Source organism: Peromyscus eremicus, chromosome 15 (assembly GCF_949786415.1).
Source record: "Peromyscus eremicus chromosome 15, PerEre_H2_v1, whole genome shotgun sequence".
Lineage (NCBI taxonomy): Eukaryota > Metazoa > Chordata > Mammalia > Rodentia > Cricetidae > Peromyscus > Peromyscus eremicus.
Window position 1 is genome coordinate 13,997,963 of NC_081431.1, and position 15,488 is coordinate 14,013,450.

Below are 15,488 nucleotides of genomic sequence, written 5' to 3' on the forward strand. Positions count from 1 at the left end.
GAAGCTCTCCAGCTACACTATCATATCATCTGCAAATATTGAAAGTTTGGCTTCTTCCTTTCCAATTTGTATCCCCTTGATCTTCTTTTGCTGTCTTACTGCTCTAGCTAGAACTTCAAGTACTACATTAAATAGATATGGGGAGAGTGGACAGCCTTGTCTTGTTCCTGATTTAAGTGGAATCTCTTTGAGTTTCTCTCCATTTAATTTGATGTTGGCTGTCAGTTTGCTGTAAATTACCTTTATTATGTTTAGGAATGTTCCTTGTATCCCAAATCTCTCCAAGACCTGATAAAGGAACTTTTTAAAGGCTCACAATACAGCATTGGCAAATGTTAGGAAAACCCAGAAAGCTTCATGTACCACAGGTAGGAATATAATGTAATCTTGCTATACTGAAAACATAATCTAAGAATTCAAATACAATTGAACATATAGCACAGATATGTAAACAGAAGAGAGGGACAACTATTCCTTATAGAAGAATCCTGAGTGACCAATGTGTGAGGAATTAGAGGAACAGGAACTCCTCTTAGGAAGTCACGGTTGACTAGTGCAGGACTTTTTACTGAGAAATGCTAAAATTAATGGGTGCATTTTTTTTTTAGCAGAAACATGATATTTGTATTATCTTATGACTTTCCCCAGGACCACCTTAGCCAAGTGCTCATGATTAGCTTACTAGTAACAAGATGCGCAACCTCTTGGGCTACTGACCTGAGACAGTGAAAGGATGCCCAACTATTACAACATCCCTGACCCAAATGTATCATCTCAAAACTTACCATGTGACAACAGCAGACAAACCAAACTGATGTATCTTTATGTGATAACTAACTGGTACACTAAAAAGAAATTCCTTAAGGTAAAAAAGACAAGAAAAGGAACTATCATAGATTGGAAGACTCAAGAGTCAAGTGAAATGTACGACTGTGGACTCCGGATCCTGGAACAGAAAACTGACATCAGTGAAGCAGCTGGATCCAGTTATTTCATTAGCACCACTCTACAGTTGGCTGGGCAGTTTTGGCAATTACAGTATGGGTGGAGAGAGCATATGAAAAGCATACAAGAATGCTCTACTATGCTTGTGGCTTTCATAGAAGCCTCAAATTATTTTATAATGAAAATTTCAAAAAAATCAAATGACAAAAACATTTTATATTGAGGAAAAAAAGACATGGAAGTGGTCAGATGTTTTAACCCAAGAAACAATGACCTAAAAATAAAAGAAGGAAAGAAAATCTCAATGGCAAAAGGAATCTATCCATAGAAAGACTGACAGAGGATGTACTTCTTCATAATTAATCTCCCTATCTTAAGTTTAAGGAACATTAGTACAGAATGATACATGTCTATAATTTCTATAGATAAGTAGTTAACTCCAGGTGATAAATTACTGGGTGAAATAAATGTGTAGTGCTAAAAGCTAGAAGGCAGTGGGGGCGGATCTACAGGTGCCTGAACTTAGCAAACTATGTCTATGACAAATGAGTTGATAAGGGTCCTATTAGTTTAACTTTTTTCCTTAAAACTTATTGTGAGAAATTAACAAATTCTTTGGCCAAGGAAGTCATTGCCATATAATCTCAAATTATATACATATTGCTGAAAATAATCATTTAAATGTTATTCAAGGTGAAAACAAGATCTATGCAATGCTATGAAATAAAATTCAAATAACTCAAGCCTCAAATTGCTTGCCCAATTCTTATCTGTTATGCATTCTTTATATGCATGCAGGCTAATCTTGGTTGTCAATTTGACTATGTCTATAATCAATAATTTACTAAAAGCCAAACAGCTAAACACATCTGTGAGTTCTTTGATTGGATTATTTGAGATGGGAAGATCCAACCTAAATCTGGGCCACACCTCCTAGTGGCGGCCCACACACAAGGACATGGAAGAAGGGAGCTTTTGCTTTTTGCCTGCTTGCTGTCACTGTCTCTGGCAGGTTCATCTGTCCTGTTCCCGAGGCATTCCTTCTCTGGTATTAGAACCTACTTCTTTGAAGACCAGCAGCTCTCTAGGACTTCCCTGGGACTCCAACAACCAACTGGAGCTGCTGGGACATCCAGCCTCATGGACTGAACAACTACCACTGGGAGACATAATATGTACACACACACAAACTCATTCTATCAGTTCTGTTCCTTTAGAAATCTCTGAGTAACACCATATGTATACACACACACACACACACACACACACACACACACACACCCCTTCAAGTAATTCCATATTAACATTGCTTGATCCTAAACACTGGAATTCATGGTCTCTTATTTATCACTGACTAAGAGCATCAGATAATAATCAATTTAAAAAGATTACCAAAGAAGCCACTAAGCCTTTCAAATACTTACTTATATATTTTTCTATAGTTGCTAACACATTTTGGAATTGTGTTGAAAACTCCAGTCTGTTGGGTTGTATAAAGAGGTTTGTTGGGAATTCAGAAAATCTGAGAGAAAACAATAAATAAAAGTATATTCAAGGGAATACCGTACCCAACAAAATATAGCTACTTACAAAAAAGTCTCATACTTACTTATTATAGATGTGCCCTTGCTCAGACTCAAGTAGGAGTCCTGTGTCTATTAGAATTCATTGAGAGAAAGAGAAAGTAAAAATTGATTAACATTTTAAAATGCTAGATAACAACTTAATGTATGTTAGTATTTTCTAAATATCCTGAGAGTCAACTATAGAGACAGGCTGAAAGGGGTATACCATCAGTGGACCCCAACTCTGATACCAAGAAAGGAAGTCTCAGATAGAGCCCCAGATCCTTTTTTTCCCCCTGCAGATCTGGGAGATAAATCAGGGCCTCACACATGCTAGGCAAACACTCTACCACTGAGTGGCACCCCTGCTCAAGAATCCGTACTTTTAGCAGCCAGTCCAGGTGAGCTCATCCTGATAAAGAGGGCCCAGAAGTCCCTGGGTGAGAGATCCTTCATGATTCAAGGTAAAAATGATATTCTCACTCACATGTGCCACAGGTTATGATTCATGTTCTATCACTTCTCTCCTGTGCAAGTATGAACATCACACTAGACAAACTAACAAGGTGTAAATTATTTTTTTCTTTCACTTATTCTTTCCAGTTGCCAGTATGCTTCTTTTTGTTTTACCTGAAAGGATGCGTCTGAGGAGGGTACCAAACTTGCTCGGCTGATTGTACCTCGTGAGCAGGTCTTCACTTGGGTTTCTCACAGACCTTCTGCTTTCAGACAGATCATCATCATCACATGACAGAGTTTCATCAAGGCTCTGTTTAGACTTCGGACCCTTCTCTTCAGTCTCCTCTGGAGACTCATCCGAAGAAGGGGTTTTCATACATAGGTTTACTTCAAATATTGGTGCATATGTTTTTCTGAAATCCATCTCCACTTTCCCTCTATTTAAAATCTAATTTAGCAAATATGCCCACAAGACAAGAACAAAATAAAGTAGGACATTTGTGATAATAAAACTTAAATCGTGTTATAAATTATATTTACATGTTAAAAAGCAAATAAATAAAATATGAATTAATTTCAGTGGAAAATTCGAGATAGGCATTATTATAGCTTTTTACAATGAGAGAAAAAGGCATATATATGTATGCGTGCGCGCGCGCGCGCGCGCGCGCGTGTGTGTGTGTGTGTGTGTGTGTAGCAAACAATCATTAATTGAATTTTTAATTCTGATATCAAATATCAAAATTTGCTTTAATGTTTCTAAGGTGCATCTTACCACATCAATATTAGTGTCTGGTTTGAGTTCTGAATTTTGAACAGGAGGAGGAGGTACGTTTGAATTAACGAATTCTTCGTCATCATTAGATATCTTTCTAGAAAAGATCTTCCTTGCTCTAGATTAAGAAATGGGAGGGAGATTTATTTTTGAAATCACATATTTAAATGTTTAATATGAGAATATGTAAACTTAGCAAGCAAGAAAGGAGGAATCAGAAAGAGAAAGAAAGAAAGAAAGAAGTGAGAAAGTTAGCAATGTGGGGAAGGGCTGGGATGATGACTCAGTCCTTTGCCTTGCAAGTGTGAAGCCCTGAGTGTGAATCGCCAGACCCCACATAAGAAGCCAGGCATGGGTGCAACACATCTATACTCCCAGTGGTGGCAATATAGGAGGGAGACACAGACAGACCTCTGGACACTTGCAGGCTAACTAGCCAGACCTACATGGTAAGATTCCAGGCCAATGCAAGACTTGGTCTCACACAAAAAGGTGGAAGGCAAGTGCAGACAAACATTCCAGGTTGTCCTCTGACCTCCACGTGTCGGTGCCATGCACATGCACATCAGCACCCACACATGCATGCACATCCACACCCAAACATACACATACAGACAAATAGGGTAAGAAAACAGTTTGGCTGGACCTTTCTTCAAAGAGGTACAAGTTGATGATAAGTATCAGGAAAGGTGCTTAAAATCACTAATAGTTAGGAAAACAAATCATAAGAGATTACCTCATACTCACTGGACTGGCCTTGCGGCCGAAAGAATATATCAAAGAGATTCAGCAGTGTATTAAAGCTGAACTTTGACCGGCCAAGGGTCTGTCAAAAGGCAAAGCCATTTATTATGAATATTTGGTGTTACCCAGCCTTTAATATCTCATCTGTCTAACTGCCCTGCTGAGCTTAGGAGACGAGCTGGAGGGAGACACATAGCTTTGTTTCCTGTGCTAATGAAGCTCAGACCATCCCCTGGCCTTGAGGAGGCCTAGTGGTTCTCCAGAGCACTTTCACTGAGAACAAAAGAGGTTTTTACATATCAAGGTGAGAGATAAAACAACATTCCTGAGGAGACTGGGAACCACGTACCCAGGGAAAGAAAAGGCAGATATTTTCTGTAGATGGGGAGAGAACAGCAGGGAGAAGAGAAAAGAGAATGGAAGAACTAGATGGGTAAGAACTTGAGAGGAACAAACTGAGATGGGGAAGAACTAGATTGAAGGGCTAGAAGAGAGGACTAGAGGAACGAGATGGAAGATGAGGAAGAGCCAGATGGGGAAGTACTAGCTGGGTAAGAACAAACTGAAAAGGACCTAGATGAGGCACAGTTAAGACGAGAGAATTAAGATAGAACTTGGAGGGAGCAATAGATAAGTATAGAGAGAAATCAGGCAAGAAAGGAGCTAGACATGAGAACAGAACTGAAGCTGGGTATAAAGGATGTTATGCCAGAGGAATTAAAGCAAGTGGACTATTGAGCTCGGTGTGCTGAGATTTGATTTCCCAAAAATAGTCCTCACTGTTAGTAGTTCTCTCTCCTGAGCCCCTGGGATGTATAATATTAAGGCTGGTCCCACTAATATTATACAAGAGACTGGATCCATGTTGGTGAAAATATTAGAACCTAGGACATTCCTGCTACAGACTAGACTGATGCAGACATTGTTGTGAGAAACTGTAGCGATGTTTCTCAAAACATTAAATATAGGATCCAGAAATTCTAAGTATACACATCAAGGGACTGAAATGAGGTGTTCAGGTGTGCACAGCTGCATTCTAATCATAGTCCACAGGGGAGAAATCTAACAGGTCAGTGGAGAAGTACAAGGTGCTGCCCACAGATAACAGCATTATTTAGTCTCGAAAGGGAATTAAATTCTGATACATGCTTCAACATGGATGGGCCCTAAAGATATTACTATAAGTGAAATATGCTAGACAAAAAGAGCAACAGTTATGATTAGAGATATGCAAGGTACCTGGAATGAATAAATTCTTAGAAAGGTGCCATGCTAGAAAGGGAGGGGGGTTAATGTGGAGTTTTTATAAAAGATTCTCGAAGTGGATGGTGGTGGCTGTACAGCACTGTGAAAGTATGTGATGACACTGAACAGCACATTTCAGACGACATCTTCCATGTTATTCAGATTTCAACATCATAAAAATGATACCTCACTTTAGCAGGAAGAGGAACGAAACAGAAAACAACCCAGTATTAAGTCTGAACTAGGGGAGGACAGAAAAATAGAGTATATTATAAAGAATGTCCATCAGCAAGGGGCTGCACACTGAACCCAGAGCCTCACTCATCCTGACATGTGCTCTGTGATAAACTACGCTCTCTGTCCCTAGAGGAAATGACTTGAACCACTGTAGTCAGAAAGATGGGGAGAACTCATAAACAAACCGAAAAAGTTACTTCCAATACACAGAGGTTGAGGGTGTCTGATGGGAAATAAGAGACGAATACAGCCAGAACCATCTAGTCCTACCTAAAGAGCCAAATTAGAAAAACAGGAAACTGGACAAAGAGGAAAGATCAAAACTACTGCAAAATTAACAGTAAGTATAAATGTAATTTAAGGTATGGGATCAAGTACATAAACCAGGCAGGCGGTGGTGGCTCATTCCTTTAATCCCAGCACTCGGGAGGCAAAAGCAGGCGGATCTCTGTGAGTTCAAGGCCAGCCTGGGTTACAGAGCGAGATCCAGGACAGGCACTAAAACTACACAGAGAAACCCTGTCTCGAAAAACCAAAACCAAATCAAACAAACAAAAAGTCAAAAACAAGTACACAAACCACCTTGTTTTCCTATTCAAGAGACAGAAACTCTTTGGCTGGTTTAAAATTCAAAATCAAATTATGTTTCTAAAGTCCCTCATAAAAAACTAACAGAGGAGCCACTTCCAAAACAGATGCAAGTAAGATCCAAATGGTCCACCAGTTGTAAAGCCCCACACGAGATTGGAAGTTGCTAACACATGTTTGTGTTAGTGTGAGTGGAGGCCATGGAGCTGGGAATCTCCCCGAGGCTGGTACAAGCCCTCGCAGGCACAATCCCTGCTGTATGGAGGAAACAAAGAATTGAGAAACAGATCTCAAATATCTGCAGATTGGAGCATAACCTCATTGCAGAATAACCTTAACCCAGAGGTGTTAACATCACAGGTGACAGATCTGTATTGTGTAGGCTGGAAATCACTAGGAAGGCACAAAATTAAGTGAAAATGAAAACAACACACATACATACATACATACAGACAGACAGACACACACACACACACACACACACACACACACACACACACACCCCACACACCAAACAAACAAAACCTGAGATATTGCTGCCATGAGGACCAGTCTTCAGCAGCTCAGGGATTGAGGGGGATCCACAGAGTCGGCAAACTAATCATTCAACTTGACTTTTCTATCTCAGGGGGCAAAACTTAACTCTCGGGGGCCAGCAGAAAAGAGAAAACACACACACAGCTTTAGGGTCTCTCTATCATCTTCTCTCTTCTTTATTTCTTTTCTTACCTCTATCTAGATGTGTCCCTTCTGTCTCTCTAGATATCTTCCTCCTAACTTTACTTTTTTCTGTTACAGCTTATATACCCCAGCCAAATCTTTCAAGCAGTATAAAAATTACAATGGGGTTACATTCTAGTTTTTAAGTTAATGAGTACAATGAATACAAGTAACAAACATGTTTTCCATATTCCTTATGTGATTAAACATTTTACATATTACAGGTGAAAAACAAATTATCCCCAAGAACCCACGTACATTCATGTCCAAGCAACTTGTTATAGATTATCAGAGTGTAAGTAAGCAAGGTATTTTTCTCAGCCAGTTCTTCTACTGGCAGGCTGCATTTTGTGGTTCAAAGAAAGAATCAATTGCTTTACTATTTATCTCAAAAAGTAGTCTTATAAAAATTCTAAAAGAAACACAAATCTAAACTTTTATATATGAAAAACAATCAGTCATCTCTACAGTACAGCTTAAGAGGAAATGACCTTATAATAATCCACAGGTAAAAATGTCCAGTAGAATGGGATATTTCCATGAGATAATCACACTACATTAAAGGCAGTGGGGATCCCCTACACCCATTCACACCGTGCTGGATACCAGAGAAAAATGGCAGTGGCAAACATGTAAAGACATAGCAATAGCAAGAGACATTCTGGAGCTGAAGCCCTCAGGGCCTTGCCTATCCAAGGTTCACCCATCAGTGCTTTGCTTCCTGGTGGGCTGATCTCCCAAAGCTTAATTGCCACCTACTGCTTTTCTGACATGACCACTAGCAATGAGACACATTAAAACCAGCTCTATGAGGGAAATTCATAGCTCAAAGTATTTACATTAAAAAAAATTATGCCGGGCGGTGGTGGCGCACGCCTTTAATCCCAGCACTCGGGAGGCAGAGCCAGGTGGATCTCTGTGAGTTCGAGGCCAGCCTGGGCTACCAAGTGAGTTCCAGGAAAAGGCGCAAAGCTACACAGAAAAACCAAAAAAAAAAAAAAAAAAAAAAAAAAATTAGCTGGGCAGTGGTGGCATATGCCTTTAGTCTCAGCATTTGGAAGGGAGAGGCAGGCAGATCTCTATGAGTTCAAGACCAGCATGGTCTGCAGAGTGAGTTCTAGGACAGCCGAGTCTACACCGAGAAACTCAGTCTCAAAAAAACCAAAAACCAAGAGCAAGGTGGGGGACAGGGGGAGAGAGATATTGAAATTGATTCAGACAACGGGCGTAGGTGGGAGGAAGACAGGAAGCAGATCCCAGAAACTCTTCAATATTGAAGGCCCAAATAAATGCAGAAAACACAGAGAGAGGAAGCCTTGTTGAATATATTATAGTTTCCAAAGATAAAAGTAGTGGCTCTAAGCATGGTCTGATGGCACATATCAGCAACTCCAGCACTCAGGGAAATGACACAGGAGGATCATGAATTTGAGTCCAGGTTAGGTTACACAATGAGTCCAAAGTAAACCTCATAGTACATAGTGAGACCTTTTCCCAAAATAAAACAAAAAAGGAGTACACAGAAAGGAATGCCATGGAATCCTCAACTGTAACAACTAATGGGGTTCTCTGAGCAATGAGTTCCTTTCCTCGGGAACCTTCTTTTACAGACCAGGAGAGCCTGTCTTTTTTAAATGTAGAAATCCAAAATGGGTCTGCCTGGATCCCATGCAAAGATATTGGAAAAATAAAATATGTCAAGAGTCTCACATTTCACTCTCTAGACTCTATGTTAAGTGAAAATATCCTCCATTAGGGGAGTTTACAGCTTTAAGTGCCTACATTTAAAAACAACCACAAAGAACAAGAAAATGAGTTGCTTAATGATGTAACTCAAAACTTCAGAAAAACAAGCCAAACCCAACCCACTAGATAGCAATAAGTAATAAGAATCAGAGCCAAACTTAATAGAAACAAAGGGGAAAAAAAACCAACAGCAAATCTAAGAGCTGATTCTTTGGGATGATAAACAAGATTGACAGACTCTTGGCCCAACTAACCAAAGAGAGGACAACCCAAATGAACAGAATCAGAAATAAACATGGAGACATAATAACAGACACCAGTGGAATTCAAAATATTTTAAGAGAATACCGTGAAAACTTATACTCCATTAAATTGGAAAACTTAAAGAAAATGGACAAGTTTCTAGGTTTAGCCAAATCACAAAATTAGATGAAGAAGAGATGGCACTCCAAAGAGAACCATAGCAAAGGAAGACACTGAGACAGAAAGGGGAAACCCGTCTTTTTGTGCCAGTCTATATATGATTTCCTTACTATGTAAACTAAGTGACCATTCGCTAACTCATTCACTGGGCGACAGATTCAGCAGCAGCTAGCCTGCACTGTTCTGCCACTAGCCCGTTATTTTCAGTGGCATGTAAAAGAGTGGGATGGGGCTGTGTAGCAATCATATTAAGGCATAACCTGTTTGTGCTGAAGTGGTCATGTTTTCAAGGTGTGAAACCCATTTCACACACAGTGAAGGCAGTCTGTCACGGACCTTGAATTGAGGCCATATGTGAATCCTCGTTGGCCAAGGGTACTTACTATAAAGAATGACCCATACGTACATGGGTTGATCCTCCAACCGAGGCCTTGCAAGACTAAGCTGCCTGTGCCATAGTTTGCGGGGGCAGAAGCTAGGTCAATGGAAAACAGCTGCGTTTAAGCCATAGCTTACAGTGAGGTGGGATAGTGATCCCTCATGGTCCTAAGGCACGTTTTTAAAGCTAGCCTCTTGATGGCCTGTGTCTGGCACCTATATCCTGATGATTGTTCCTTACATCCATTCTGAATTTTTTAAAAATAAAATACCTAAGGCAAAACAACAAACAAACATAAACAAATAAATGACCCATTTTTAAAAAAATGGCCTTTTGGTAGTTCTCTAAAAAGAGAACTATCAAAAGATGTAATAAAAATGGCTAAGAAACATTTCAAAAAAGTTCATTGTCCCTAGCAACCAAGGAAATGCAAATCAAAACAAGTTTGGGATTTCATCTTATCCAAGTCAGAATGGCAAAAATCAACAAAACAACTGGCAACAAATGCTGGAGAAATGTGGGGGAAAGGGAACCCTCATTCATTCTTGATAGGATGGCAAATTGGTCCAGCCACTCTAAGAATCAGTGTGGATAATTCTCAGAAAGCTAAAAATAAATCTACTATACGACCCAGCTATACTGTTCTTTGGCATCTGCCCAAAGGACTCAATATTCTTCTCCACAGATACTCGCTCAGCCGTGTTCACTGCTGTTCCATTGACAATAGCTAGGAAATGGAAACAACCTAAATGCCCTTCAATAAATGGATGATGAAAATATAGTACAAATGCACTATGGAATATTATTCAGCTGTAAAGAAAACTAAAATCATGAACATTTCAGACACCTGGATGAACTAGAAATATAATGAGTGAGGTAACTTAGATCCAAAGAAACAAATCCCGTACATTCTCTCTCCTCTGTTGTTCCTTGCTCCCAGTCTTTAGACTGGAGTGTATAACCTAGAGTAACTGCAGAAACTGGGAGAGTGAAGGGGGGTCCTGGTGTGGGAGAGGAGCAACAGAGAGGACTGTAACAAGGTACAAATGATTTGAAATATGAAATGGGGAAATGTGTGCGTTAATTAGTGAGGGGGGAGATGAATACATAGAAAGAGGGTAAAACAACAGTAAGGATGTCTAAAACAGTCATAAGGCATCATATTATTATCTATTTACCTAAAATAATTCATGTCTGTATTTATATATACATGTATAATTTAAATGAAAATTTCCCATCTTTTCTGGCAATGCTCCCTCCAAGAGCCACAGAACATGTAGCAAAACCCCTAACATCCGGCACGAGAAGCCCCCTTTGAGTTGTTGTCAGGATTGCCCAAGAGACTCTTAAAACATAGGCTATGGTCACCCTTGGTTGCCTCCCGCAGGTAGAAGCTAAAGCTAAGCTCCTCTTGCTGAGGACAACATGACCTTTGGACACAGGACCCAGAAGATCTGAGCTGGAACTGACATGAAAAGCTCCTCTCTCAGGACTTTCTTTCATTGTACCAGAGGGTGCCAGGCAAGCTTCCAAGGGCGGGAAGCAACCAATAGTCCTAGCCACCTGTGATGCCAAGGAACCACAATGACCAGCATGGCACACTAACCTTACAGGTGCATTACTGGTGCACATCTCTTGCTGGTGACTACTAGCTCACTAATTTGACGTAAGGCCTGCTCAACAGGAGGGAAACCATGCCTACTACTGGAAACCTAGTCAACTACCTGGGGCTATTGAAGTCATGGATCTTGGAGGTAAACCTACACCTGTTACTTTTCCATACCAATTTAATCCTTAACTACATTCTAAATATCTATCTTTACACACACAGATAAGTGCAGTTCTCGCCTATCATCAAAGAAACTTCTCTTGCAACAGAGAGAGACCATTCAGAAAAACACAACCAATTAAAATTCAGAGAACAAGAGAAAGTGTGGTGCCAACTGATACATCTACAACTCAATTCTGACACCTAAGGCTCAGGGATCATTGTGGTTGAGAGGGCAGAAAGATTTTTAAGAGTCAGAGGAGCAGGAAGTTTGCTGTGAGATTGTGTCTTCTAGAAATGTGAGAGAAATGGGCTATGCCTGTGAAGTCTTATCAGCATGGCTGCCTAAAAAAGACATGAATAAAAACACCAAAAGACATGCTGACATGGGAGGCGGAAAGCTCTTGGAGCCTCAACCTAGACAAGAACTAAGGGCACTGGGGAATACTGAGTTGGAGAAATGGCCTTCCCTACGTCTTCTCCCAACTGATTGTCCAATATCAAGTGGTCAGCCATAATAAAATTACCTGCATGTGTATGATTACACATGCAGGTAATTTTATAAGAACTGAACAGATTGTATTTATGTATTTAGTTACACACACCAACAATTAAAGAATAAGAGGCCATGAATTTGAGAGAGAGCAAGGTAGTGCATGTGAGAGACAGAAGGGAGGAAAGAGAAGGGGGAAATGATATCATTTTTAAAAGTAAATTATTAAAATCTTGCCAATGGATTCAATACAATACCTATAAAAATCCTGGTTGTCATTTTTTCCTTTCTTTTCAGAAATTGGCGAGTTCATATAGAATGGCCAAAACAATATTGGAAGAGCAAAAAGAGCAATGTTGGAAGACTGACAATTTCCTGATACAAAGCAGAGTCATCAAGACAGTATGATACGGACATAAAAATCGACAGACAAATAAGTGAAACAAAATCAAGTTGAGAAATAATCTATATACTTATGGCAGACTGGATTATCAACTGCCAAAAGAATTCAATGAAGAAACAAGTATTTTTCTCTTCAACCATAATGCTGGGACAATGGAATGATCATGTGGAAATGATCTTAGACCCTGTCATGACAAACAGATGTAAATCTTCATGGCCTTGGATTAGGTGATGATTTCTGAGATATGCCTGAAGTGCAGTCAAAGGGAAAACCAAGTAGATTTCATAAAATGAATATTCTTCCATCTTCCTCTTTTTCTTCACTTCTTTCCTCTTTCTTCTCCCCTCCTTTTTCTTTTTCTCTTTCTCCTAGGGTCTCACTCCCCTGCAGGCTAGGAACTCACTCTGTAGCCTCCTAGGGTCTTACTCTCTTGGAGGCTAGCCTGGAACTCACTCTGCAGCCTTGGTTAGCTTTGACTTAGTAACCTCCTGCATCTGTCTTTGGAATGCTGAGAACACAGGTGTGTGTCACCTTATCCAAATCAACATGTAAAACTCTTTTTCTAAGGAATACCATGAAGAAAGTGAAACGATGATCCCTGATATCCAAAATACACATGTAGAGGTCTTACAACCCCATAGAAGAAGGCACATAATCTGATTTAAAAAATGAAAGGTAAATTTGAACAGACATTTCCTTAATGAAAACAAATGGCCAACAAGCACGTGAAAAAATGTTCAACATCATTAGTTATTATAGAAATAGAAATCAATATTGTTAAAATACAGATAGATACAGATCCCATGATGGTCGCTACTATCTATCAGGAATTTATTCTGTGTTTATTAGCAACTTGATGACATAGTCATTATTATTATTTCCACTTTATGAGGAAATTTCCACTTTATTTCCACATGAGAAAATTAAAGAATTTATTCAAATTTCACTGAGCACTCTACATTTTATACAGGAACAGATCTACTCAGAATTTAAAGAAACAAAAATAGAAACTTTTCTTCAATTCATGGGCAATATTAAGGTATTATTGATAATAAGAATTACAGAAATGAGTGTAAGTTATTTGCTACATGGGAGATTTTCAAAGTCTAACTTTAATTCCTGGATATTTTCTCCACAATTAGTAATATATTACAAGACTATAACTTCCCTTTATTAGTCAAAAACGTGTCACTCACCTCATGAGACTTTCATTCAGTTTTTCCTTTGAAAATGGCATCCTAGCAGAACCAATGAATAGTTCCAAAAGCTGGCTGACTGCACAGTTCATGAGCTGACGAATGAGTTCTTGAAACAGGTAATCAATCAGCCTTAAGAACTTCAAGTTGGTTTCTAATAAACATCGATACTGGGGCAGCTTAAAATGTGTTGTGTCGATTTCAGATGGTTTTGACTCAAAGTATTCTTTAATATCTTTCTTTTCTGCAACCTAAAATTTATAAAGCAGTTGGGAAACATGGCATTTCCCTATGTTAATACAACTGATCTGCAGTCTACAGTACCATAATTAGCCTGGGCAGTATATAAAACTAAATCTTATCAACTTTCATCAGTATTTTATCTCACATTCATACTATATTTAAACATCTGTCAAGAAGAGAGAGTCCTTACGTGTTCTGCAGCCAGTGACGTTTAGAATCTCAGAAGCAGGTAGGTTTGCAAGTCAGACAGGGGTGAGTGGCTCCACATACTTACACAGAGGGATCTTCAGCAGTGCACAGGGGAAGAATGCCTTGGCAGACACTGTTCATTGTATTACTGAATTCTCCTTATAAAATCCTCAGTGAAGTTTCATTTCATCTAGCTGGTTCTCCTGAGCAATGGAGTTTTCTTTATCTTATGAACACTAAGAACTTTGTAACTAATCAGAGTCCCTTTATATGTTAGCTCAGGCTAGATAGGAAGCATCTTGAAATTACATAGAAATATTTATATTTCATACACTCATAGACATACATACATATACATGTTTCACTGCATTTTGTCTCATGCCCAAAAAAAGTTCTTAGGAATGCAATTTGGAATGCTCACTCAGTACACAGTAACAGGACAGATAAAACCACAGAATTACCTTTAAGATTGTACTTTTTATCTCTGCAATTGCCTTAGTCTTGATCTCTTCAAGTTGTACTACTGCCTGGGTGGCTTGCTGTATTTGCTCTTCACAAAACTTGTCCAAAACGTAAGTTTGGGACGTGTTCAGCTATCAAATGGCAGTAAATGTTTGAAATGTTTGCAGGTTTGAAAATGAAAAATCAATTACAAAGAGCAAGAGATAAGGAATATGATCACCTTTCATGGCATACTGAAAAGCATAGCTTATAATTTCTTCTTTATATTCTTTTTGTTTTACATACCATGACTTGAATGTTCTTCAAATTTAAATACTCACAGTTAAATGCAATTAAATCTTTTTGTTTTCATTTTTTGAGTCAGGGTCTTACTATGTAAGGCTGGCCTGAAACTCACAGAGATCTGCCTGCCTCTGCTTCCCAAGTGCTAGGGTTAAAGCCATGCACCACGCTATGCCCATCATAACTAAATCTTAATAAAAGGAAAAGTACAGTATTATTTTAAACCATAACTCAAATTAATCTGGAATAGAAATCTTTAAAAATTATATTTTCTTAAAGTTAAGAAAGTTAAGGTGTTATCTATGAAAACTAGGGATCACACTCCAAAACTTATTCTTGCTTTTTGAATCTCAATGATCTGTTAATTCAAAAGCATGAGTATGAAATACAGGATAAAGTTGGGTGAGGGTGGTGGCTCATTTGGTAAAGTTCCAGCTGCAAAAGCATGAGGACCTGGGTTCTGAGCCCAGCACACACACAGAGCTGGTGTGGTGTAACTCTCATGCTGGGGAAGCACAGATGGGTCAGTCAGCCCTTGGAACTTGCTGGCCAGCCAGTTTAGTCAATCACTGAATGCCAAGTTCAGTGAAAGATGTTGTCTCAAAAAGTAAGGGGCACCGGACATG

General features: G+C 39.2%; 1 protein-coding gene across 1 annotated transcript in view; it reads right to left on the minus strand.

The window, feature by feature from the left end:
• Dnah14 (dynein axonemal heavy chain 14) overlaps positions 1-15,488 on the minus strand; it is a 219,404-nt gene that overhangs the window by 174,137 nt on the left and 29,779 nt on the right. Inside the window, exons 10-15 of the mRNA XM_059281041.1 lie at positions 14,580-14,711; positions 13,687-13,937; positions 3,745-3,862; positions 3,141-3,417; positions 2,555-2,600; positions 2,370-2,467 (exon numbers count right to left, since the gene is read on the minus strand). Coding sequence (XP_059137024.1) covers positions 2,370-2,467; positions 2,555-2,600; positions 3,141-3,417; positions 3,745-3,862; positions 13,687-13,937; positions 14,580-14,711 — 922 coding nt within the window. The remainder of the gene's footprint in view (positions 1-2,369; positions 2,468-2,554; positions 2,601-3,140; positions 3,418-3,744; positions 3,863-13,686; positions 13,938-14,579; positions 14,712-15,488) is intronic.